The sequence below is a fragment of the Amphiprion ocellaris genome, chromosome 17 (assembly GCF_022539595.1).
Source record: "Amphiprion ocellaris isolate individual 3 ecotype Okinawa chromosome 17, ASM2253959v1, whole genome shotgun sequence".
In the NCBI taxonomy this organism is placed as follows: domain Eukaryota; kingdom Metazoa; phylum Chordata; class Actinopteri; family Pomacentridae; genus Amphiprion; species Amphiprion ocellaris.
This window is the reverse complement of record NC_072782.1, coordinates 12251818-12278593: the sequence shown is the minus strand read 5'-3', so window position 1 is coordinate 12278593 and position 26776 is coordinate 12251818. Positions and strand designations below refer to the sequence as shown.

At 39.3% G+C, this 26776-nt stretch overlaps 1 protein-coding gene across 1 annotated transcript in view; it reads left to right on the top strand.

Annotated features, from left to right (window-relative positions):
- Nucleotides 1–26776, top strand: part of LOC111562973 (potassium/sodium hyperpolarization-activated cyclic nucleotide-gated channel 1) — a 77238-nt gene that overhangs the window by 34821 nt on the left and 15641 nt on the right. The window contains exons 4-6 of the mRNA XM_023261803.3: nt 12929–13147; nt 20348–20494; nt 25418–25658. Of these exons, the coding sequence (XP_023117571.2) occupies nt 12929–13147; nt 20348–20494; nt 25418–25658 (607 nt within the window). The remainder of the gene's footprint in view (nt 1–12928; nt 13148–20347; nt 20495–25417; nt 25659–26776) is intronic.

The following is a 26776-nucleotide window of genomic DNA, read 5'->3' as shown; positions in this document are numbered from 1 at the left end:
GAGCTGGTCACTGACTGAATTGTGGTGCTGCAATGCACCATGGGAGTTCAGGGTGTTGGGGGTTTAAATGTCATTATTGTGGTTTATGTTAGTGTTACAGTGTTATTAGTATTTGTGTTTTATTATGTTTTTGTGGTTTAGTCAGCCTAGTTAGTTTGGCTTTGGGTCATGTTGTCAGGACCATGAGTGTGAAGTGTAGTGAGTTTGATGACTTCCTGCCACATTTATCTCATAATCTGCCAAAATAAAAGTGCCTGGGACTTTAATAGTGCATAAAAAGCAGTCATCTGTTCTTCTGTGTTATTTTTCAATGTAACTTTACACTATAATAAATACAGAAAATTATCTGTACTGCGAAATAGCAAAACATCTGTGGAAGCAAACCCAGCTTAAAAATCTGTGATATAGTCAGACCGTGAGACGTGAACGGCGATATAGTGAAGGACCACCGTAACAAGAAATGTTTCTCTAGCCTTTCTTTGTCCACCATTTTAAGTGTTAGTGGTATATACTAGTGCAGCTTGGCTAAATACTCTAGAGGCAGATCAAACTCTGTTACAGCTTCCTATGCTGGCATCCAGTGGGAAGATCACTTTCATGCTGTTATCTATAATTAAAACACAATTAAAGATCATGTTAGATTGCAGTAAATGCACTAAATGTAATTCTTAAAGATTCTGGCTATAGTAGCGTTCACTCTACAGCATCTGCTCTCCACAGTGAACTAAACTGTATTGCATTTGGGCAGAGACTGTGGAAAAAAGACTAGCTTATTTCCTAATGATTACAATTCTTTAAAAAAAATAATGCTGCATGTTAAGTTGAGCATTTTTAAATCCATAACATAAAAGTCAAAAATATGTAGCAACTTTCACTATCCTGGCCTTTACATTTTGGCTTTCCGGAGTTCTTTGGATTTAATTTTTAATTATAATCATGCCATGTCTTAATAAACATGAAATTTCCGTATTGACATGGTGACTGCATATGTATAAAATCGCCTGTTGGGTCAAACTAGTGAATTTTCCTGGAAATTGTCAGACATAGTAAACACAATTTAACTATTATTCAGTCTAAGAAAATGTATACAGTAATACAGTTCCTCAAAAGATAAGAGTTTTATGAGTCTTTATAGTTGTATTCAGTCTTTGCTGTGCTCACTGTGGCCTGCAAACACCAAATGTTGTTAAAAGCACTGGATGACCACATGTGATGCACCATTTCAGAGCAAAGTCTCCTCTTATTCTGTCACAGAAGAATTTTATGTTATTCCACACTGGATATAAAATGTTATTGTGTGCACTGACATGTAGCTGTAAAATGCATGAAAAATATGAGCCGCTGTGTCTCCTGTGTAGACAGCTGGACCGATCAGAAGAGAAATATTACTGTTCTGTTAGACGCCTGTGAGATGGACGACTGAAAAACTTGGCTTTCAGTGTCCACTCGGCTTTGGTTTGAGCTCTTTGAGGACTGTCCTTTCCTGTATTTGGGCTTCTCCTTCCACAGTGTTCTCTGTATCTTCCTTCCTCCCGTCCTTTCTCTTGAGTTGGGGTCAAGTGTAGTGTGCTTGCTCCTCTCAGAGCGATGAGATAGTATAGAATAGTGTGCAGGCCTCCTGGGTATTGCTGACTGTAAATGCCTGCCCGTGGAACTCTTCTTCCTCCCCGTCTCCTTCTCTGCGACAAACATCGCTGCCTCCACATGCACATGAACTGCTCAGAGGCCTCAGACTGGGGGTGCAAATGTCAGCTTCCCTCAGCATCACAACTCTGTATCCCACCCTTGTCTTTACTTTGAGGCACTGAGTCGCCCAAGTTAGTTCAATACCAGCTAACATGTATTATTCATCCAAACAGATATTGTCCATCTATGTTTGCACCAAAGGAATTTACAGTAATCTAATTTCCTGCATAACTGTCACAATTAATCCTGGGTGCTGGTTAGACTACGTACAGAAAATTGGGCAAACAACTCCTTTAGTAACTCAGATTTTATTTGGAGTCCTTTGATTAGCAACACTCTGGATTCATATTTACTCCTAACCATGAAACTTAATGACTAACAGCTCCTTGCATTTGCACTGTGTGTTGCTGCTCTTGCTCAGAATAAATCAGATACGTTCCCCTGTGTATGCAAATCAATACGAAAGGGAAGTCGTGTAAAAGGCTAATTTGCTGCCCCCTGCATGCAAGGATCATTTGCACTGTGGAAAGCTAAAGCTATAGCCGCAAATTGCAACAGAGTTCTGAAACAGTGAAGTCACAAACATGTGCATTAAAACAGCAGAGATGAATCTAAAATTCTCTCTCCTTGATAAGATCAAACACTAGAATATTCTGTGTTTAGAAACATTACAAAAATGTCTCCCTGCTCCTCATCGACATATCAGGTTTCTAGGGACATGTCCTGACTGCAGTCCTGCTTGGATCCATTTCAAATCTCATCTGTTTCACAGCTTCTCTTACTGTTGAATAAGGATTACCAAACAGTGCAGTTCACTCGTCTGAAATGGATTTTTGACAGTATTGAGACTAGTGTCGAAAGCATTAGTCAATTACTTCCTATGAGCTCCTTTTAAAAATGATTTCACTTTGTTTATCAATCAGTCATTTATATCCATTTCCAGACTCTCAGATACGAGGAGTTGTTGTTTCCGTCACTGTAAATTTTATGTTTTTAGGGTTTGGACTGTCGGTCAGATGCAACAGCATATTAGATGGTTACTTTGGACTATAGCCAGTTTTGATTTTGGTTATTTCAAACTGGTGATGACTTATGAAAGATGAATCAATAATTTTGACAGGATCACTGCACTCACAGCACAAAGCTGTCACACAATGGATATAGATTAACAAATGTGTCTAATACCCAACTTTAAACAAAAAAAAAAAACATTTTCAAAATGCAAACCAGCTTGAATAAATGTCAGTGTTATCTAACTTGAATTTACTTTGAAAAATTCACCAAAAATTTGCTTAAACACAACATGAATTTGGATATTTGTGGACTGGAAGATGTTAAAAAAAAAGTAAAAAAATCACAAAACTTCAAAGACGTCACCCAATTTGTAAAAAAATAAAATCTAAAATTTATTGTTTGTTTGCATTCATGAACTTAAAAACAAGTACTGTTATTATTTATTGTTGGTCAACTGGAAAATGCATTTCTGATGACAAATTACTTCCAAATCTTTATACACATTTGTAATAAATTCAAAATACAGTATTCATTTTAATTCACTTTCTAAATGTGTTAAGCTCTTAATTGCGTATGTATTAATTTCTCCTCTATTTCTGTGACAATTAAATATATTTTTTGAACTGAAACATACACAGAATTAACCCCAAAACACGACTGACAAAAATAACCATCAGTTGCAGCCCTACATGAGACATATTGGAGGCCAAACCTCTGTTTATGCCAGTGGTACTGCATCTATGGTATCATGAGCTCATGAGCAGCTGACATAGTGTTACTGACTGGAATGTGGTAGAATCAGCAATTTGTGGAATCTCTTCCCTGTGGATCTCCACAGAACTAGAGGCCTGTGTGCTGACAGCAGTCTGGCAAATCCAAAGTGATGAGGTCGGCCCACATGTGGGATCCCTCTTCTCACACCATCACAATGCATTAGCATTCATATGCTAAAAAATCTTGATAAGATATCTTTCCTCCTGTTTACTGCAGGTATAAATACATAGAGAGACCCTCATTTGAACTTTGTTGTGCTTTTGAGCTCCATCTGCTCAAGAGTGATGGCTTTAAATTCAAATTGCGGCATTCTTTTTTTTTTTCCTCTGTTGTTCGTTCGGTACTTTGTGTCTCCAGCTGTGAGGCCAACGAGGACTGCAGATACTGCTGAGTGGTGCAGTACAGGGTGTGGGGCTGTTATCTTCTTGACTAATGGCCTGAGAGTAGCTTCTTACTCTTTAGAGGCTGCATTTACTTAATCACCAGACAAGATAATGCTGCTGTCGCTGTGTTGGCTCAGGCTAGAGGCCGATGAGGCTGTTGCATCTGTCTGCATGTACAGCGTCAGGACGTGTGTGTTGTGTGAGTGCATGTGTGTGCTTTACTGTTCCTGCCAAAGCTCATATAAAGAGACAGACAGCTGAGCAGCAGCCTGCTGAGGATTCATGTCTTAGAGAGAGCTAGAGGTGGACAGACGGACGGATACTGTAGGTGGACACACACACACACACACACACACACACACACACACACACACACACACACACACACACACGCACACACACACACACACACACAGAAAGGCCTGGCTGACCATGCATGAACCATCCTTCAGCATCAGTCACCCTTCCTGGCTTCTTTTATCCATGGACCATCCAATACATTTCCATCTAGTTCTTCTCATCTCCCTGAATGAGTCATTTCCAACCGCCTGCCTCAGTCCAAAATTTATAAATTAATCAGATTTTTTTTCTATTCTTCTCTCACATTGGACATCCCTCAACGAGAAAACGCACTGGTGTAATCTCAGTAAAATTCAAGACTGCTCTTGTCCCGACGTGAACGGCTTGGTTTATTATTTGATGCAGAGTATCTTTGGTTAGTTACAGCTGCTGTGTTGCAGCTGTGGGGGTCTAAGTTTAAGCAAGCTTCAGTGTTTGCATCACAGCTGTTACGTTTTGTTGGGGCCGTCGCAACACATTTGAAAATGAGTTTTTCTGCCGAAACACTTAAAATGGAATTGTAGTGAAGTGACGTTTGTGGTGACTACTGTAATCTAGAGAGCTGTGAGGAGAGCTTAGTGAGGAACTTCCCTCATTTCCAAACAAAAAACAGGTTGATTCCTTAAAAAAGTTGCCTGAATGTCGTTAGTCTCATTTCCATGTGACTGTCAAGTGAATTTGAGCAAAACTTTTGAAATGTTGCATTAAATTATAAAAAACTTGACACAAATTAGGCCTGTTAATTCTTTTAAAATAAACCACGTTGTGTAGTGCTATCAGAAGGTGGCTTAAAAACTTCAAAATAGAAGAAACAACCCAAACTATGGCCATCTATACCAGAAAAACAGAGAGATGTCTTCAGAATTACTTTTTAATCAGGCATGTAATGATTTTTTCATGCCAGCTAGTATGACCATGTTGTATTCGGTCCAGTAAGGAATACAATTAAAGAAGTGGAACCCGATGATTATTCTTGGGACTTAAATGTTACATTAGAACTTCTTCAAAAAAGGTATTTCCATCTTTCATTATGTGCATTAGCTTTTATTCTTTCAAAAAAGTAAAAAAAAACACCTTAAGTAAGAGTCATACATTTTTCTTTGCCACATTGGGTAAGTTGAAAAAAAAAGTCTAATGTGATATTCAAAAATCATAGACTCACAGCTAATCATTTGGTGTAGACATCTATTGAAAGCCTGTCAGTGTTGAAAGAAGCAGGAATACATTGTGAGAGAAAATACAGGAGGGTATGTTGCTCAATCAAGACCAACAACAAGGAGATACGCTGTGAATAAAGACTTAATTTGACGTCAAGATTTTCACTCTAGCAGGAATGTAGCTCAACGGTGCTCAATTTAAATGTAAAAGTGTAAAAAAGAAAGCAGTTTGTCCCTAAAATCCAGGAATAAACATAATAATGAATATTGATCAAATTAATAGTGATTATCATTAGGGCCAGGATTGTATAGCCAAACTAACAGCTACAGCAGATACAGTTATCTGACTTAACAATTAGCTGATAGACTGAATTATAGTCTGGAAGTATTGTGAGAATGGGGTACTGGGGGGAAAGTGTCCAAGGCTGCAGCCACTGAAATGTGAGCATTTGAAACTGAATATTGTGGGATCCTGAACAGTTGGTTGGACAGAAAAGGTCAATTTTTTACAAAATCACAGTCGCTCTTCTTATTGACAGTTTATGTACCATTATTGAGAATATAATCTGCAGAATAACTGATAATAAAAAATACTGTAAATCCCCTAACAAGTCAACCTAATATCCCCAAAGAAGGAAGTCTCTAAAAAATTGTTCTCAAGATGAATCCTTCGTTGGGACGGCTACAGGCAATAAGCATGAAGACATATGAGACAAAGGGACCCACAACCTTCCCACTGAGATCCACCATTGCGAGTGCTTTCCTTGCCAGATTACAGCTTGGTGCCCGTGCAGGCCTGCAGACCCCTTCACTTCCTCACTTGTGGCCAACGACTGTTGTGCCTTCTGTGCACTCCCAGGGAGAACAGCTTGCAATTTGATTATGTAATTGAAAAATGAATATTATGCACCACTTTTTTTTTCCATGCAGGGACAGCTTGTCGGGTTTTACAGAGTTATATGATTGAGTAATTACAGTCATCAGTTAATGCCAATGTTTTGCTCATTCAGTTACTTTCTTTATGGATAAGAGCACACAAATGGAGGATTTGCCTGAAATGAAAAATGAAAGCAAAAAAAAAAGAAAGAAATGTTTGTAAAAGTAAAATTTTATGAAGTTTGGAAACTAAGAGTTGTGCAAAATGTAAAACCTACGCATGTACCCTCTGCAGTGTACTTTATGCTGCAGTGAAACTAGCTCTCGAGTCAGTGTGCATCTGTGAGAATACAGATGAAGAATAAGTCCAATTTTTGTTATTTGTCCTGTGAACCCTGCTGAGGTCAAACCTGCCCTTTACAGCAGTGCACTGCATCCTGTTAGTCTCATAGTTCATCAATATGAATAACAACCAAAGCCTCTGGGTCACTGCCAACACTGGGATGACGGGGAATCATTGATTGCCCTCCTGGTCACACAACCAGTGCAGGGAAAACATGCTCAAATAGATTGATAAATGATTAGGCAGGATTATTACGTAATCTAACTTTACCATTTGACCGGTGAAATGATCAAATAAGGTTAACGCAATAACGCTGCATGTGAAGCTCTTCTCTGTGCAGTCAAGGAGGGTTTCAGAACTAATTCTAAGGTTGAATCTGTAGAGTAGAGCCCTCTTTTATCCAGTCAGTGGAGGGAGACTCCCCTTACTTTCATCGGTCAATGAAAGAACTCAGAATGGTGTTTGAGGTAGGGATCTTTAAAAATGGTACTTTGCATTCCTACTCAGAAAAGGATCTGACCACTAGAAATTGTATTGTATCATATCATATCATATACAAAACTGGAATCAAAACAGGACTAATTAGACCACATATAAGCCAATAAATTTGCAAAAAAGTACTGTGTAAGTTATAATAGAGGCAACTTACTTCAGTGTTTTGTAAATTGCTAGATGCGAAGTTGGGTCCAATTGGTGTATTGTTGTATAAAAATGTTCTTTGTTTGTTAGGGTGATAAGAGTTGTAATTGTGGGGCATGGACTGTATATAAAGATGGACCATCCCTCTATGACGTCAACCATAGGTTTTAAAGCTCAGTGAGGTGGATCTGGCCGGACATAACTCCGCCAAACTCCCAGCTAATCCTAAAATGATCAAAGCAGATGAGCGTGAGTGGAGCAGAGGTGGGTCATATGCTGTCCTGTGATGGTACCCACATGACACTCAAAGCAGCTAGGCCCTTAAATATGCATAACTTTAAGTCTTAATAAAATTTTAATGGGTACGTTGTATAAAAATTCACCAACGCACAGTAGTAATGAAAGGTTAATGAGCTAAGGAGACCAAAACTGTTTTGCCTACCACACTGTAAACATGTTATTTTCTGCTGTAAAGATGGACATTTTAACATTAGAGTTTATAGGAATTGACTCGCTTTTGGAGCAGCCTCAAGTGGCCATTTTAGGAACTGCAGATTTTGGCACTTTAGCTTAATTATTTTCAGCACCAGATGTTGCCACTTGGTTTGGAGTTGACAAGGTCCATAACCAAAAATGTCTCTCTTAGAGTCACTTTTAACGTGGCTATAAAGATGATACACTCGGTTGCTATTGTAAGGACTGTCCTTCTGTTAGAGGTTGAAGAGCTGGTCATGGTGGTATATTGACATTACAAGACACATTATGAGTTCTTTGGTTGAAGATGCGCTCTGAATCGGGTCACATATCTGGCATCTTGTCCTGATAACTGAGGTAGCAAAAATTGAGAGTGTGGGTTGATGTCTCACTGCTTTGGGACAACCTGATTAAAGGCAACACTAGTGACAGCTTGAGGTTGTCACTGTGGGAATTCCAGGTCCAGAACAGGAGGAAAAGAAACTTTGCTTTAAACCAGAAGTCAAACTTTGCTGTTTGAAAGTCCAGTGTTATCATGGCTGGCTGATTCTCCACCGGTTATATCTCTTGTGAGCTAACTGTTGGAGATAAAACTTTGTGAACTGAAACATGGCTAGTTGTTACACTGTCAAAAACTTGGCTCAATCGAATTATAGAAACTTTGAAGCTGGAATGGAATGGGATTTGTTTAATCCATATGTGGATCTGTTCAGAGCGGATGATGAAGATGAATATGCAGTATCTGATGTCACTTGTTTTGCTGCATCGAGAGCTTAATTATATTTAGAATAACTCTGAAGGAATTGAATACATTTGCTGTGTTAGCTACATTTATTGAAATGAAGGGGATTGTAGCAGATAGGAAAACAGCAGAAACCACACTTTCTGCACTGATAGTGCAATGACTCACTTTTACCAAAGGATGTATAGACATTGCAAAGAAACTGTCAATTTTGGATGTTTCTGGTTCTCGTCACATTTCATATAGTGGTGAAAACTACATGTTTACATCTGTCCTTTGACTGCTGCTGCCAACAGACAAAAATGTCCAGCAGGTGCTAAGTATGACGGCCTCGTTGTGATCATAATGCACTGCACCAGAACTGTGAGTCACGTACTGGAATAGCAGCAAGAATGCAAAATCAAGCAAGCAAACTGAAAAACAACAGTGAGTGTAGAACAGAGATGTTAAAAAAAAATGTGTTACTGCAACACTGCTGTTTTGGCTTGTGCTGTGTTGTTGTTATGTTCAGTGGAGAGCTCTTGTAAAGTACAATTTGCAGACCACAATGTTCAATGTTAAAGAATATTCTCACTCTGTCTCCACCTAGTATCAGACATTTTACACCTGCGGTTCCCAGATGTTAACTCACAGGCACAATTTCTTGTTCCACACTGACCAACTGGATTGTGATTTCTATGAATTTGTATTCCCTTCTCTCATATTTAGAAACCTGACAATAATTTTCTACAACAAGAAGCAAAACCTGCATTACTTCAGTCATATAACTTTTCATCAGATCAGCACTTCTTTACCATCATATTGACAAAGGAAAAGTCTGCTGCTGATCCATGTTGTACAACTGCTGAGAGTCATTACGATTTAAAAAAAAAAAAAAAAAGCTGGAAATCTTTAGAAAATCAGTCACATAATGTCGGCTTAAGGAAGCACTGAAGTCTATAATCCTAAAACCTGGGAGTTTGGAAGCAAGTGAAACATAAATGAACAGATGTTTGTTTTTTTAATGAAACTTGCTGTTATGAGTCAGACAATACGACATAGATGTGACTTAGTTTGCCAGTGTTATAATAAAGAACAATGAAGATGTACAGCAAATTTAAAGCCACTTTTGAATGCCAAGATTATAACTTCAAATTACCCAATGCACTCATGTAACTAACAATATAATAAATATGAGCTACACTGGTCAATTTTTCTATACATGGCTAGGCAATTTTGCCTTAAAGCTGATTTTTCTCTTCTGCTTTAATAAAACCAGACTAAAGAGAACCTCAGCAACGAGCTACTGTAACATTTTATCTGGTTCTGTTCATCTAAAAACAAGATAGATTTATATGTTATGTTGTTAAAAGATACCTTTAAATTTTATTACAGTGTTGGTCATAATAAGATTTTTTTATGGTGATTTTATGATGTAGAATAAAATCACCAGCAAATGCAAATAGGCACTTGCTATCAGACCCACCTGTGTTTCAAATTGTCGTTTTAACTTAAGGCAGGTATGTTAAACATGATCACATTAATGTTTCTCAGCGTCTATGAATTTGTTTCCGTCTCCTACCTGCTCCTTTCAGACTTCGCTGTTCATCTTTATTCATAATTCTGTACTGAAATCTCCCCCCAAAATAGCAACTGCGTCATATGCTCTAAATATAAACAGATTTTCTAAAATACGACAGTGCAACACAATGTGATGTCAATCCCCGAGCCCTTTATGACCCAAAGCACTGCAGACATTCCCTGTTGTATCCGTTAATATGTGCACCATACAAGGACAAACAGCAAAAAAGGTGCAGTGAGTCACTCCAGCTGATGTGATATCGTCTGGCAAAACTAGGATTTTTTTTCTGGTTTTTCCATGCATACAAATATGTCAACACAAACATAGCGTGGTGTTTCTCAGTAAACAGTCGCCCAGCATCTCAACCGCACATGCTAAGTGTACACATGTGAATGGACATCCAAGGCCTGTGACCTCCCAAACGGCATTTGTTCCGGTTACATGGATGGGCGCATTTGTTCTGTGCGTGTAAACAGATTATTCAGTGCATGTGTTGTGTGCTGCAGTAAAATACTAGTTCTGCAGATATAAAAGATATTTCCAATACTGTGATGGTTATTTGAACCTGAAGCTCGTATTTTGCTGGCTTAATCCCCCTCCCTTTAAAAAAACATAATCAAAACTTCCTGGCCAAATAAAGGGGTTGATATTTGTCATTAAACTGGCGAATGTAATTATCACAAACCTTCTAACCAGCCTCTGAAAGAAACAACTAATCAGCATGGAGATGAGAATTGATGAGTCATCTACAGCAAATGATTGGCTGTAAATTTACTCATTCGCTTAATCCCAAATTGATGAACAGAGTGGCGTCAAGCAGAACAGAGAATGACAAAAGGAGGCACCATGGACATGATGGGATGTGCTGTATAATCACGTGGCATGTGGAACCATGCCAGCCGATAGAAAAGACAGAGATTAACTGTATTTTCAAGAGGTTTCATATTTCTTTCATTAGCTCCTCTATTGTGGGTGAGAGAGGTATTCTCTGTGGAGCGCCTCCTCAGCACTTCTTCTTCGCAGGAGGTGAAGCTACCGGAGGAGTCAGCAACTTGGCTACAAGGCCTGCAGCAGGGAGATGTCACATTTGTCCCCAGATAGGAACTTACTGGGTTTCACAGATAGGCTCAATGGGCTTGCTCGGTTGCCCACTAGAGATTTTGCACATCCCTGGGGAAAGGCACACTCTCACATTTGACATGTACTGTATTAATGAGGAGTCTAAATCCTGCTGCTCTCACTCCCAGACGTGACTTCTCCTCAGGCAGAGACCAATAAAAGTGTAAAATAAAAAAACTTAAAAAATTAAAAAACAAACAGAAAAGTGTGAATTCTACATTGCAGCTCAGAAGCTTTTCAAGCCTTGTATTGTGATCCTATCTGATAATGTGGGTGGATTACCAAATTTTAAGGGCTTCTACAAGAGAGTCTACGTGGGAAGTGACTCCTAATGAGATTTCAGGCTGACACTGTGGAGAGGGGCGTGAAGCAACAATCCTTCAAATAATGGTGAAGGCATTCCTGGTGTTACACTTATTCATACACATACAAAACAATGGAAGCTGGTGTGTAATGAATAAAACAACAGTTTGATCCAGAGCTTCAAATCCTGAAAGGTTTACACCAAAGGAAGCCTTACAAAATTGCTGCATGAAGTGGGCGCGATTGTTCTAGAGATATGACAAGTATTTGTCTGAAGGATGCTGAGCCCTTAAAATTTCACTCTAAGGTTCTCCCAAAAAAAAGTGTGTTTTTCTGAGGTTTTAAACTGACCCGATGTAGTACTGATCACAGTTGATAAATTAGATCAGCCACTTTTGTCACAGAGATATGTCAACCAGCATATATGTTGTCTGATATGTGTTGATTAAAAAAAAAAAGACAATGCAGAAAAAATGCTTGGGGTAATTTAGACTCAGTGTCACCATGTGGTTTGTCGAATAGAGTGCTCCTACTCAAGTGTTTACATTACTCCACTGCAGCACATGTAGCAGAGTAGACGGTGGTGCGGAGTCAAGTGATATCTTAAGTTACTAATTAGTTTGTGCAGTACGCTACTGGATAGTTATTAAACAGTGATCCTATAATATTACTTTTTCAATATCACTTGGCTAATATATTAGAATTTTTGCTACTTGTATCAGTCGGGCTATAGTGTAGATGAATTTGTAGCAAGAATTCACTAAACTGACTTGACCATTACAGATGGTCAGAAAGGCCTCTAGTGTATCCGTGTGCAGCAGCCCGTCTTGTCATAATCTATACACATCTTCAGTGCATATTGTGGAAAAACTGAAGACGAATGTGAGGAGTTATATCAGGTAATTTTGAGTTCACCTCTGCTCGGTTACTTGTTTCTCCGTTGGTAGAGAGGGATGTGCTACTTTTCAAACAACATAGTTTGAATAATGATGAAACAACAATGAAATAGCTTCTCATAAACTCAGTTGGACACATTAATGTATAAAACAGGCCTCATGAACCCCATTCAAGATATTCTAGGGTAGTTACCGGCACACAAGACAACCTTACTTTTTGAGGAGAACTCATACTGAGAACGATTAAAGAAATGACTCTCAGGCAGGGAAATCACTGCTTAAAGAGCTGCTCCCAAGAGAGTTTTTTTTTTTTTTTTTTTTTTTTAAATTGCTTTCTACCCTTTGGTGAACAGAAAAATGACTAAGACCAGGTAGATGGAGGCAGAGGAAGAGCATAGGGGAAAGGTAAAGCGGTAGAAAGCTCAGTCACTCAGTAAGGGCATTAGCTCTGAGGCACCAAGTGCATGTTGGCAGGATGTTTGGTTGAGGTTCAGTGATCCATCAAAGGAAAGCCTGTCTTTCCATTCTGCCTGCTGGAGAGCCTTTCCTGCCTGCCTTGCCTTGCAGTAACTCCCCCCAACCCCTCTCCGTCTCCCTCTCTCTCTCTCTTTCATCCCTGCAGAACGTTTCCTGGGGTAAGCAGTACTCTTACGCCCTCTTCAAAGCCATGAGCCACATGCTGTGCATCGGGTATGGAGCCCGGGCGCCCGTCAGCATGTCTGACCTGTGGATCACCATGCTGAGTATGATTGTAGGCGCCACGTGCTACGCTATGTTTGTGGGCCACGCTACAGCTCTAATCCAATCACTGGACTCCTCACGCAGGCAGTACCAAGAAAAGGTAAGAATCACGCGTTGGCACACTTAATAAGTACACGAGATTGGAAAGAAGATTGATTCTACATAATTTATGATGCTCAGAAGCTTTGAAAAAAAAACTGCACAGTGTGATGTACTAATCATTACTGTTTTGTTGTCTCAAGGTAAGTAATGCTAATTACCACTGGGATGGCCTTAAAGTATTAATCTGAGGGGTTTGCTCCTTCTGACTGCATAAAATCCAGCTCATTGGAGCTAGACTTAAATAAATTAAGTCTTCTCTCAGTGGCTCTAAGGACCAATGGGTTGAGCTCTCACGGATCACAATATCCGGAGCGATGACGAGGAAAGAGGATTTTCTCCCTCCACCCCTCCACAAGCAGATCATATGAGGTCAAAAGGGTGAGGAGGTTTCTGACATGACCAGCCACCTCATTGTCTGTATACTGCCAGCAAACACGTTTTATTATTTCCTTTCATTTCAGTCCCTATTACATCATTACATCTTTTTTTTTTTTTTTCGGGTGGGGGTGATTATCCAGCATTTCAACCGAGCCACCATCTGTGATCCCACTGAGGGGCCTGGGCAATTCCCAGAACAGACGGCCACTGACTGATGCGCTTTGTGTTTGCACGCAAGAAGCCGAGTTTAACTCCCAAACTTTGCCTGTGCTTATGCTGCAGAATTCTATGTATATACAACATTGTCGTGCAGCGGATTAAAGCCCCCTATGGTATGTCTTGATCCACTTCAGAACATGGTTATGATTAAAATGAAGAGCTGATTACGTCATCTCAGGCAATCTGATTTACCAGCAAAGTATCTAGAAATTTTTATGTAAAGAGTTTATGGAATAAATCATTTTATAAAAAATATTTTAAATATTTTCATTTCATATAAATTAAAGGCAATGAGTCATGTGACTCAGAGAGATTAACAGCTGTTGATCTCGTGAAAGTCTTATTTGCATGTACACACTGTGTGTTAGAGCTGAAACAACTATTCAGCTTTTAGACATTTAGGCTGCAACAGTTTAAATAAGGGGTTAATTGTCTAAGTCACAATATTTCAGGCAATCATGCCAAGCATTCTATAATTAAGTTTTTAAAACAGAGCAGTTGTTGCTTCCTTGCCTAAAAGCAAAATAAATTGGTGCAGCAACAATTACTTGACTCAAGAAAATAATCTGCAACTTTTTTTACATGCAGTTAATCATTTAACTCCCTTTTGAAGCATTTTGCATTTTTTTTTCAGTATTCTTGCTGACTGAACGTATTTTCTTTTTGAACTATTGGTCAAAAAAAACAAGTCATCTAATGACTGGTAAACACTTTTCTGAAGAATCGAGAAAATGAACAGCAAATATTGAATGCAATTAACTGTTTTCAGTATCAATTAATTTGCTGATTATTTTCTCAGTTATTTATTTTTATAATTTGCTTGTAAAATATCAGAAAACACTGACATTCATAATCTGAAACCCAAAAATGTTCTGTCAAAGATCACATCTTTCAAAGAAAAACAGCAAATCTTCACATTTCCATCACTGAACACAGTGGATCTTGAGCATGTTTGCTTAGAAGATGATTGGAATTATTATTTTTCTGCCAACCAACTAATCAGTTATTTGTATAAATGTTTCAGCTCTACACCAAAAAAAAAACAAACAAACAAAAAAAAAACTTAAAACAGTTGCAGCTCTCTTGTATTTATCTGCACAGATGTGCACGGCACAAAAGCATTACTGGACTGACACATAATGTACTGATTATTTGTCCAGTGGGAGCTTGATGCCATAATTCTTATCAGAGCATCAGCAGAGTCACCTTGGCTGTGACCATAACAGGATATGCTAAAATACCACATCATTAATTTGCACCTTGCTCATAAAAGCATTTAGCTGTTTTCAAGCACGATGGTCTGACCTTGCCAGTTGCTCTCATGGTCAATGCAATTTAGAGACGTCTGTGTGCTTTTGGCACAATGTCACAGAACTTTTTTTTATGTGGCACTTAAGACTTGTCATTATGTTTGCAGTCTCTAACCATGGTTTTAATGGCTCAGAATAGCGTTTGAAGGGGGTGACTACGCATTGCTATGTGTACAGTAACGACAAGGAGTCCATAAATACCGTATTTGACAAATATAGGCCCTTTCCTGTTATTTCAAACCTTTTGATAAACAGAAATGTCTATTTTGCGTGAGTAAATGAAATCTCAGTGAGCAAAACTGGTGATAAAAATGTAAATTCCTATCATTTTGGTGCTGTCGTAAAAAACTCTTCCAGCTGGAAAAAAACAACTCGTATACCTTTGTAAAAGGGCTATTGCTAAAGCTCACTATGACACATCCACAATTCAAAATTGACACTGTGCTAAATCTTTGACATAGTAAAATGCAGATGTAAAAAGAAGAATAATCTTGTCAACACCACGATCAAAATCGCATCTTTGCTAAAGAGGTTATCCTCAGTGGGATGCCTGGAACGATAATATCTCGCTTTATCCTCTGACAGACTAAATTTCATCCTCACACTAATCATCAGCAGGTTTTCTCATAAATGCAGGCGAAACACACACCGATCAGCCACAACGTTGAAACTGCTGACAGGTGGAATGAACGTCATTGAACATCTTCTCGCAGTGCAGTGTTCTGCTGGGAAACCTTGGGTTCTAGCATTGATGTGGATGTTGATTTGGAGTAAGCTCACCTCTGTATGGCAACAGTACTCCTCAGTGCCAGTAGCTTCCTCCTTCTGGAAAGTACATCCTGCAGCACGGCAAAAGCTGCTTCAGAAGGGTTCCAGGAAGAGCCCAAGGTGTTGACCCGGCTTAGAAACTATCCGGATTTCAGTCTGATTATTAACAGGATGTGCTGGAACAAGTCCGATCCATGGAAGCCATTATCCCCACAGATCGCCCCCAGAGGTCCTGTGTTCGTGGCTCAGAGCAGTTTTGGTGGTACAAGTAGGTCCTACACAACATTGGGTGGTTTTAATGTTGTGGCTCTCATTAAACGCACTCACGGATATAAATAAAATAGTGATGTAGTGGGATAGAGCAGGTCAGTGTTTAAAAAAAGAAAAAGAATAACACCATTATCAGTGGTACGTCAATTCATCATAAGTGCAAATTCATTGTAATTCAAAAGATAATTTTATGACTGATCATAAAATAGCTAGATGCATGTCAAAGCTACAATCCAACAAAAGCTAGTGACAGCTCGTTGCCTACAGCAAACAAGTGAGCCCATACTGTTTGAATTAGTGACATGTCTCTTGCTCAGTATGTGATGTACATCTGCTTCACGGCAAATACGCTTAATCTACATCCCATTTTATCCTTTCAACATCCCTCCAGGCACCGAACTGACAGCTTTGAGGCTGTGAATGCCATGATCATGGTAACAGAGCCCCAGTGTGTAGCCGAGTTGAGCCAGGGCTGATTTGCTGCATGGCTGTGCATATCAGTGGAGCAGGCTGAGGAGCAGCAGGGATGGGTTCAGGGTGCTGAGCCTCCAGTCATTACATCTATCACTGCCACAGCTGGGGGATTGGAAGCATAGACGCAGAGATGGACGTTGGTGTGAGGATGCAAGTTATCTAAGGGCAGAGGATGTTTATGACAAGGACATGATGAGGAAAATGGAGAAAAAACTAGTGTCAAAGTCCCACTAAAATTAGAGAAATTCTCATCTTAATTGTCTTGAGATGACTTTTTCATGCTGACTTGTGTTTAGAATAACTGACATATGATTAAAGAGAGAGAAGCCATCATTTAAAAAGGTGGAAGAAAAACACACTAAGCGAAAGCTATAGAGAAGAGAGGAATCGTAGAAAAAGTGGGAGTGGAGGGAAGGAAATGAGAGTGTAAAGTATGCATGATATGAGGACATGCTGCTGTGATGTCCTGCTGCTGAATCACTGGAAGAGCGAGTACAGCTGTGTGTCATTCAGCAGCTCAAGACTTTAAAACGTGGCCAAGCTCTCCCACATATATCACATATCATATCCGAGGTTTAGAGCCTAATCAAAAGATACTGTAACTACATGTCTGTCTTGAAATACTGTACTGATTTAAAAATAGTGAAAAGTGTCAAAACCAGCTATTATCAAATGCAGGTGTAAATCAAAAGAATATATTATTTTTTTATGGAATACTTTGAATGTGCAGCTTTCAGTGTCAAAAATAATCCTATAAAGACATTTTTTGGGGTGTGTAAATTAGAAAAGCTGGCATATTTAAACATGATTTTTTTCAAAATAAGGTGAGAAGATTGATACTACTCTCATATAGCTATTATTATTGTTGTTGTTGCTGTTATTTTTTTTTACATTTGCTCATTTTTATTCAAAATTATTTACAAAATGGGATGTCGATAACATGTCACTTATATTTTTGAAAACAACCAACTAAAAAAACATCATATATATATATATATATATATATATATATATATATATATATATATATATATATATATATATATATATATATATAAAAATAAATAATGTATTTAATGTATTTATTTTTTAACCAGTGGCTTTGTAAAACACAGAAATTATAGTTTTGCGATTGCATTTGAATGCACTGAAATACAAAGTTGAGTGTCTAAACAATTTCTGCCCATTTTTTCAAAAAAATTTTAATTCATTATATCTTAAAGTGCATGAAAACATATATTCCAATTGGTTTTTCAATTCTGATGATAACAAAGTGCACACAGACTGAATTATATCAACAGGAATGCCCCAGGAGTGCCATCAGCAAGAAAGGAAGTGGGTTAATTTTGTGCCAAGTGGCACATCCCATAGTGAGTGTAGGTCTGACTAGGTCCAGACTATTTCTAGAGAGAGAAAGAGAGGGACAAAGAGACAAATGAATGAGGTGGGATAACGAGGAACGTACTCTGCATTGATCTTAATTGCTCCATTAGAAAGTAACTGGATAATTAACCAATAAAACTACAAATTAAGGTTTATGTGGGAACGGAATTAGGTCATTATGAAGACTTGATGTGGTGTAAAGCTGATGCACATACATCCACCCCTGCCCGACTTTGTGCACTCCTTGGCCACCTTAGTCAAAACGGCTTGGTCCAACCACTGCAGACTATTCAACTTCTACCGTGTGAACTCAAAATAAATCAATTTCCAGCAAAACAAAACCCTGGTCCCTTATCACCTTTCTGCAGCCGGGAGAAGAATCAATGAGGGAGGCATGTGACTCAAGTGTCTTTTCCCTCACTGACAAATTCTGTTTTGTGGGGCTCCTTGCATCAAAACGGTCATAGAGACTGGACTGAGCTACCAGCCTCACAGCTGCTGCTGGCTTCACCTCCTGCTCTTCTATGGTTACTAAAGCTCATGTGAGCAACACTGATTATGTTCAGGTGTCAGGGCTGGATGGAAAAATTGCATTCACTGCCCTGTCTGTGGAAAATCCGTGAGGAAACAGAGACTGATCTAAATAGATGAGCCACAGAATCTTCTGTCCTTATCGCTTTCCTTCTCCTGTGGGTCAGTTCTTACCTTCAGGTTAGTGTGGCCAGAATTTAAACTCCAGCTAAGTTTCAGTTGATCACCAGAAACAGGACACTTCTCACATCTTTGTCACTGGCAGTGTTGCATAAAACGCAAAATAAAAAGCAAATGTGTCCAAACAAGAATGGCCATTAACAAAAATAAAAATTTCTTCTCTCTTCATATTAATGAGCAAGAGTAATAATTATTGGACTAAAAACTTAAATTGTGATTATTGCAGAGGAGGTAGTGCACTTTAATGTTTTAAATTGTGATACAAACTGGTAAACCAGTAATGTTCTCTTACATTCCAAATTAAAATAGCAAACTAAAAAACATAAACGCAAAATATTCAATAATTTAGGGTTCATAAATACAAAATTATGCAGTTTTTTTTTATTTTTGTAAGACAAGTCATTGATTGCTAATTGCTAATTGTACCAATTCTTTTCCATGTTGTGGTAACTAATGCTCTCAACGTGAAGTGAAAAATTTCTGATTGTTTAATCTGATGATACATTTCAAGGGAATTTATATTGAAGCAGTTTCAGTGTCCTCTACATATCCCAAAATTCGCAGAAAAAAACTTTCCAAATGGTGTTAGAATTACTCATCTGTGATATGCCACTGTTTTTGGAAAATTAATCAGATCCAAGAATAAAACTGTAATATTTCATCAGAACCACTTCATTCTACAAGTGAAATTTTTAAAAGCTCACAAACAAACTAGCCAGAGTCTGTAAAAAACTAAATATTCTGCACTCTCCTTTGAAACCATAAAGCCATGACTGACTCAGCTGCAACCAACAGTCACGTGACAAAAATCCAGGACCTTTTCAGCTGGACTGGGATGAACTGCAGGCTGTGTTTACACAGAGCAGATAGGAGACAAGAATGGAAACACATTCAAAATTCAAGCAATAAAATACCTGGACATATTTTCCCAGTTTTTGTAACAAATAGGACCACATGGATAAATGTTGTGTTAGACGTTTGTTATAGGTTGCTATCAATTTTTGTGCAAGAAATAATCCAAGATGTTCAATTATTTGTGATTTATGGAAGTATAGCTGAGTCATGCTGCACAGAAGACGTTGGAGTTTTCTGTACCTCGAGCAAAAAACAGCCAGAAAGTGCTTGGAGTTCAGTGGGTTGAGATGGGAAAGAAGCGTGAGAGAATCTTTTTGGATTCTTGGCAGACACAAAAAGTCAATACTGACACTACTCACATCCTCAAAATTAAATCAATCCCAACACTATCTTGTATCCAACCCATGCCATCTGGCCCATCGTCTATGCAGCTCACATATCTCTCCATGATATCAGGTACAGCTTGCTGGTTCAGGTTAGGTCGTAGCTTGGTTGCCTATTAGACTGGGCTTCCTGCATGGGTGAGATAATCAGAACTGCTACCTTGGTCTGACATAGCCCCGGGCCTGTACTTGTTCCTGCTTCCCTTCACCACCTGCCTCTCTCGTTCTGCCTCCACCTCCCCACACTCAGAACCAGGACATGGCACTGTGACTACGTGAGAGCACGACTTGTCCTCAATACAGAGACACAAATATGCACTCTGTGACGGCCACACTCAGCTTTGCTGAGATTGCTTTCAAATTTTAGATTTTTTACACATTAACACACCACATCTTGTTACAACTCTATTTGAATTGATCCATCTTCTTTTTTTTTGCCTCTTCCAGTATAAGCAAGTGGAGCAATACATGTCTTTCCACAAGCTTCCAGCAGACATGCGGCAGAAAATCCACGACTATTACGAACATCGCTACCAGGGCAAAATCTTTGATGAGGACAACATCCTGAGTGAACTCAATGACCCGCTCAAAGAGGTGAGACAACTTCTCTCTTAAGACCCTAAAGGGAATTTAAGCATCAGCTCTCTCAGAAGCTCCTTGGTGTTCATGAATCTTCAGAGTTTCCATTTGAAGGCTTCTATGTTATTTTTGGAACTGGTAAAAAATACACACACACAAAAAAAACTTCTGACAGGTAGGTGTCACACAGTTTGGAACATGAATGAGTTTTTTCTCTCTAAAGATGAGCTGAGAATCTTCATTTGGCAACTTTAAATGCACAGGAGCAGAAAATGAAATATCAACACCTGTCATCTCATCTTACAAGGTCAAGTAGCAAAACAGCAAAACGGATTCTCCTCAGCATCCTGGGTGAACCCAGCCTCAGCCAGGATCTGTACAGAAACATTACACTCACTGCGTTTATCAACCGTGAGTTCAAGAGCTCTTAAACAATTGCTGTTTTATACATAGTTACACAGGATCACCTGAGTGAACTTTAGATTTAACCAAAAGAAGTAATGAGCAGGAATCTTAAAGCCTATTGTAAAGTAAGGAAGCGGTTCTTAAGTTCTTGGCTGACCTCCTCGTATCAGCACATTACATGGGTAATTATGCACAAGGATGTCGGACAGGAGAGAAATAAAAAGCAAAGCAAGCGTAAGAGTCACGACCATCCCTCATGCAGCCCCATTAAGTCACCTTGCAGAGCTGCTGCATGGTCCCAGACACTCACAAGCGAGGTAACAGGGATTTAAAAAAGGTACGACTTCCTACACAGAAAATCCTACAGGCTTAGTTCACTGTGTGGTGCAGCAAAGTTAAAATCTGCATTGAGACAGTGTCGCACAACAAAAGCTGCTCCCTTGAGAACGGCAGGTAAAAACAAACCCGAGCAAAAGAGGACACTAAGGCAAGTTTACATTTTAGCTTAAGATGTGTCAGCTTTAGTTGATTGCAACCTTCTCCCAAAGAATGTAAAGAAAGAAGGTTAAACCAGAACCTTCCTTTCAAGCAAGAACCACTTCAGATTTATTACACCTTATTTTATTGTCATTTTTCTAAAACTTTAAAGTGTCCTCAACTTCTGAATGAAAATAGATAATCTATAACAGCTGCATTATACACAGTGCTAGATTGCATTACTGTTTTACACGCTGTGCTTCAGATTTGGGATTTTATAGTTTTGCTGCTTTTTCTCATTGTCTGCTGGCTTCAGTTTTCAGTTGTTTTGGGCCCTGTCCATACGAATATGAATATTTGATTTGTCCCTTCCGCAAAACAAGCATTTTTCTTTCATCCTCTCCACGCTGTTGGATGCCTCTCATCTAGCAGCATTTTAGGTCACTCAAACTAAGATTTTTTCCAAATGCCTTCTGAAGTGCACATTTTTAAAACTCCAGATGTGTGTGTATTCATGTGGACATGTAAAATGCAGAGTTTGGGAAATGATGTCACACTTCCATGTGCACATTGTTGCTTTACGCATTCAACAAACAATAAAAACAACAATAGGAAATATATAGTGGGTCCTGTACTTTCGGTTAGCACTAGCTATTATCGTATTATATAGTTTACAACTTAACCAGGCACTGCTGCACCACTTCACTGACATGGAAACGCCTCTGATGTGGCCAGTATTAGTTGGTTGATAGCATCTGTAGAAATGATGCAACGCTGATATACAATGATGGTTCGAGCACTGCAGAGATACAAAATGATGGTGGTATGCACAGGTGGACATCTCTAGAAAAATATCTGTATTTGTATCTGTAAGGCCTTAGTCACAATCTTTCTAATTCTAAACGGACTAATTTTAATTGACTGCTGCTTTTGGTGATACTAACTCTATGGGGATTAGTTGGTTTCCCACCATGTCAGGTGTGTTGCCTGTTTACTCCCTGTTTCTAAAAATAAAGTCTTTATCTGATCAACAGCCACAGAAGTGGGTCAGTTTGGGGTTGATTTAAGGCCCATAATTACTATAACAGGAGCATGTGTGGTTCTAAAATATGGTCGCTTAGAAGAAATATTGCTTAGAGATGCAGTAAGAAAACTTTTCAAGGTTAGTTATGGTTGCATCAAAACTGCAATATTAGGATTTACTTGCTATAAAAATAATGTGAAATGAAGTATGTACACTGTTTGTCCCTTCCTCATAAAATCTGCTTATATTACTAGCAGGTTTTAGCGTTTAAATCCCCCCTCACCTCTTCTCTTCTCCTTCCGACTGGCCTTGTAAAAAAACAAGAGGACTAATGCCAGCTTTTAAATGCCACCTTCCTGAATGAGTGTGCTGCTGCCAACCTCAATTTGAGTCATATTAGACTAAAAGCAACTTTACAAACAGTAATAAATTCTAGCAGGATCGATTAGATACTGTTCCCACGACTAATGGCACCAGCTCTGTTGTCAGACAGTGACTATAATTTATCCAGCGTTGCTTTGCAAGACTTGGCCTACTTGGCTTCAGTAAAGTGGCCATAAGTTTTGTTTTGAGAGATACAGCGAGAGCGTGTAGGGCTTTTCCTCCGCTCATTTAGCAGTCGGAAATCAATTAAAGCAGCTGTAAAGCAGACCAACATCAGCAGACACGTTTCAGATGGGCTGATACCTGAGTCGGTCTGATTGCTGCTGAGCGTTGGCTCGTTGGGATCCAGGCCGGTCAGGGGAGTGTGGACTTATGGGTCAATTTGAGATCAGAATCAGCTCCACTCCGCTGCACTCAGACAAGCCAAGAATCAAGAATCAGTTAAAGCACACTTATTACTGATTGTGGCATGTCATTTATCACAAGTCTTGCATCAGCATGTCAAAGAGGAAGGCTAGAATTCAGACTACCTGCGATTTACAGCACAGTACTGCTTCAGCAGATGAATCAGCCTTGGGTTGGGTGTGGGATTGAGTGGGTCGAGGCTAATGATGCTTAAAGTCTTCAGGTAAGCATCCTGATTGCAACAGTGGAATTAATTTTAAAATGATTATCTTCTCTGATGTGAAAGTTTAAAAAAATGTTTTAGGCAAATGCTGCATCTGCTCATCTTTTACAAAACCCTGTTTAAGACAGGTAATCCATCACATTGAACAGTTTGTTGTTGTTAAGCGGCTGTGATCAGAAACTAGTGTAAAAAAAATGACCTTTCGTGTTCCATTCAAGGTCACTAACATTTAGCCATTGATTCTTAGCTGCAGAAATCGCTCTGCTCGGCAAACATGAACACAACAACAGGGAAATCTGGTTGTTTCCAATATTAAACCATTTACTGTCTCAGATTTCAGATCCCAGATTGAGCTCTGAACCCAAACAGTTTTGGGGCACTTTTTTCTCCTGTTACTTTTTCATTCACTATCAGCTCATTTCTCACTGCCATATAAAGGCCTGCACCTCCATGGAAACAGCACAACCATGACTAAAAGTAGAGAGAACTTTTGTGTGGTATGACACAGTTATAACGCAAAAGACTGTTTAAAAAAAGGGGGGGGGAAGAAAGCTGAATTTCTTTGTTTAATTTAGAAAACCGGAATTGGAATTAGCCCACAAACATAATCAGCAGTGGAAACAAATGGTGGCTTCATATACTCTAGATATTTCATGACTTGGATTACTGATTTGTGTCTGTACTAATCTCCTACCTGATCACAAACGTTTGGTCACAATACAGTAATTTATGGCTTCATGATTATGTAAAAAAAAGCATAGAATTCTTGTTTTTTATAGAATCTGCTTAGTGCAAATGTTTTATTTTTACATAAAAGTTTTAGTTGTATTTAAAATGAGACATAAAGAATAAAGTGATTTTGATTAAAATATGGTTTTAACCTTGGACTATGTGCTAGTTTTTCTAACAAAACGGCACATTATAGATGAGAAGTGCAAGGAAAGGTGAAAATCTAATGATTATTTCTGCATTAGAAATTTCAGGTTTTGATAAATGGTGTAATTTTGATGGTGTTTTTAAGATAACATGCCTTTCAAACCCACAGCATGTGGCAACTGCATCCCACACAATGACAAAGTGACTTTGACTAAAATAAAGACAAAATGCACATTGTGATGGATTGCCTGTCTTAGGCAAGTTTCTCTAAGTTGACTTTCAGACCATAGTAAAATAAATAACACGAGCCTTTATAATAAATATGATAAATTTAAAGCATACGCAGTTTGGAGTTAATGCAGTCAGCAGTAAAAACTAATAGCCAGACTGTCTTGCTGTTCAGTCTGTCCTCTGCAACCCCTCCTTCCTTCGCCTCTGTCTCCCTGCCTCTTATTCTCTGCCATATGACAAATCTTTAAATAGGCATAGCCAAAGATTGTTTCCCCAAGAGGAATCCTGGCTGGGCATGAAAACTGCTTACTATCTAATTCATTAGTTCTGGTGCATGATTGAGGTCAAAGCCCCGTGGCATTAGCTGACACCGGCATCCGAGGTTGAGCTAACATCTCTTTGTGTTGCCCTCGTGTTGCTAGCAAGCGTAGCAGAGATTGGTTTTCTTCCTGTTAATGTCCTGTTGTCACTGGAGGAGAGTTATCCCTCATGCGGGGTCAACAACACACCGCCGCAGATGCCAAGCGCTCCGGCTTTCCATCTGCACGGCAACAGAGATGTGTGGGTAAACAGACAACAAGCTCCTAATCTCCTGCTGGGTCTGAGGGGACAGGATGAGACCAGAGAGATGGCCTGTAGCCGGCACCAGAGGGCAAACTCATCAGGATCCGACTCGTCTGCCAAAAAGTTTCTTCTCAGGAGAGATGGAAAGTGCTTTAGAAGTATTAGGGATAAAGCAGCAATATGCATCCAATTCATTTATGTTTGCAGATGACAGCAGCACAGATGAAAAATGTACGGTGCTGTCAAGACCACCTAACTGATTTTTCACATTTTCGCCAGAAAATAAGTGAATTATTTATGCCGTTATCTCATCCGTTTCATCAACACTTTCCTTTCTTCATTCCACCAGGAAATTGTCAACTTCAATTGCCGGAAGCTTGTGGCCACCATGCCTCTGTTTGCCAACGCCGATCCCAACTTTGTGACGGGGATGCTGAGCAAGTTGAAGTTTGAGGTTTTTCAACCCAATGACTACATCATCAGAGAAGGCACAGTGGGGAAGAAGATGTACTTTATTCAGCATGGCGTTGCAAGTGTCATCACCAAGTTCAACAAGGAGATGAAGCTGACGGACGGATCTTACTTTGGAGGTAAGAACACAAATATAACAGCAATTTTTTTTTGTTCAGATTTATCTGCTTTTCAAAGTTTCCTCGTGAAAATTCAATCATGAATTATAAATGTTGCTACTGACACGCAACTCGCCGTCACATATGCATTCCTGCTCCATGTTCATACGGTTACATTCTGAGACATGACAGCAGCCCGAGGCCTCACGTTTGATGCTGTTTGAAGTTAAGTTATTGTAAATGTAGATTCTCATTAACCAGCGTTGGACGTTAGTCAGCTTCCGTGGTTACATAACCTCTCATCTGGTTGCTGGAGTGGGCCAAGGCGTGGATCAGGCATCCCTGAGGACACAGAGGTCCCTCCCCCACTCTCCCCCACTCTCCCCCACTCTCACCCTCTCTCTCTCTCTCTCACACACACACACACACACACACACACACACACACACGAATCCTCCTCCATACGTTCCCACTGCATTTTCTTGACGTTAACAAGAGCAGCGGTTGTGGACGTTTCTTCTGTGTAAAAACAAGAGCAATTCCCTCCTTCTGTTCTCTGCTGTGCTTGTATTCTCAATCCCTCTTTCTTCCTTTTTTTCTCTCGACACGGCTCCCATTCCCGCTCCAAAACATTACAGATACCATTAATTTTTCAGATGTCAAATGTAATTTCATTGCATGTTGTTTACTCTGACAAAATCCGCAGGAAGACGTTGTCGTGTCTGCATGAAGGCAAAAGCAAAGTTTCCTATTTTAGAGATTCTTGCATATTTTATCCCCTGAGTTCATCCCCACTATGGAAGGAGGCTGAGGAGTCTAAGAATACCTTCACTTTGGTGTGTCTACTGCATGCAGCTCATGTCTCACAGGCGAGCTAAGGAAGGCAGTGAATCAAAAAAAAGAAACAAGAAAGAAATGAGTCGTCTTTTTCCTTCTTGTTCAAACCACAGGATTGCTGTCGCACACTCTCTCATCGTGACACTGAATGTGGAGTTTCCAGGAGAGGAGGAGCATCTTAATTTCCACAGAGTCATGTCGTGATTTGTGGCAGTCGCATGGCAGCAGTAATTCTCATTTAATTAATCTATCCTTCGGGGCTAAAGCTCAGAGATATTTTGTGACATAGAACAAATAGATCA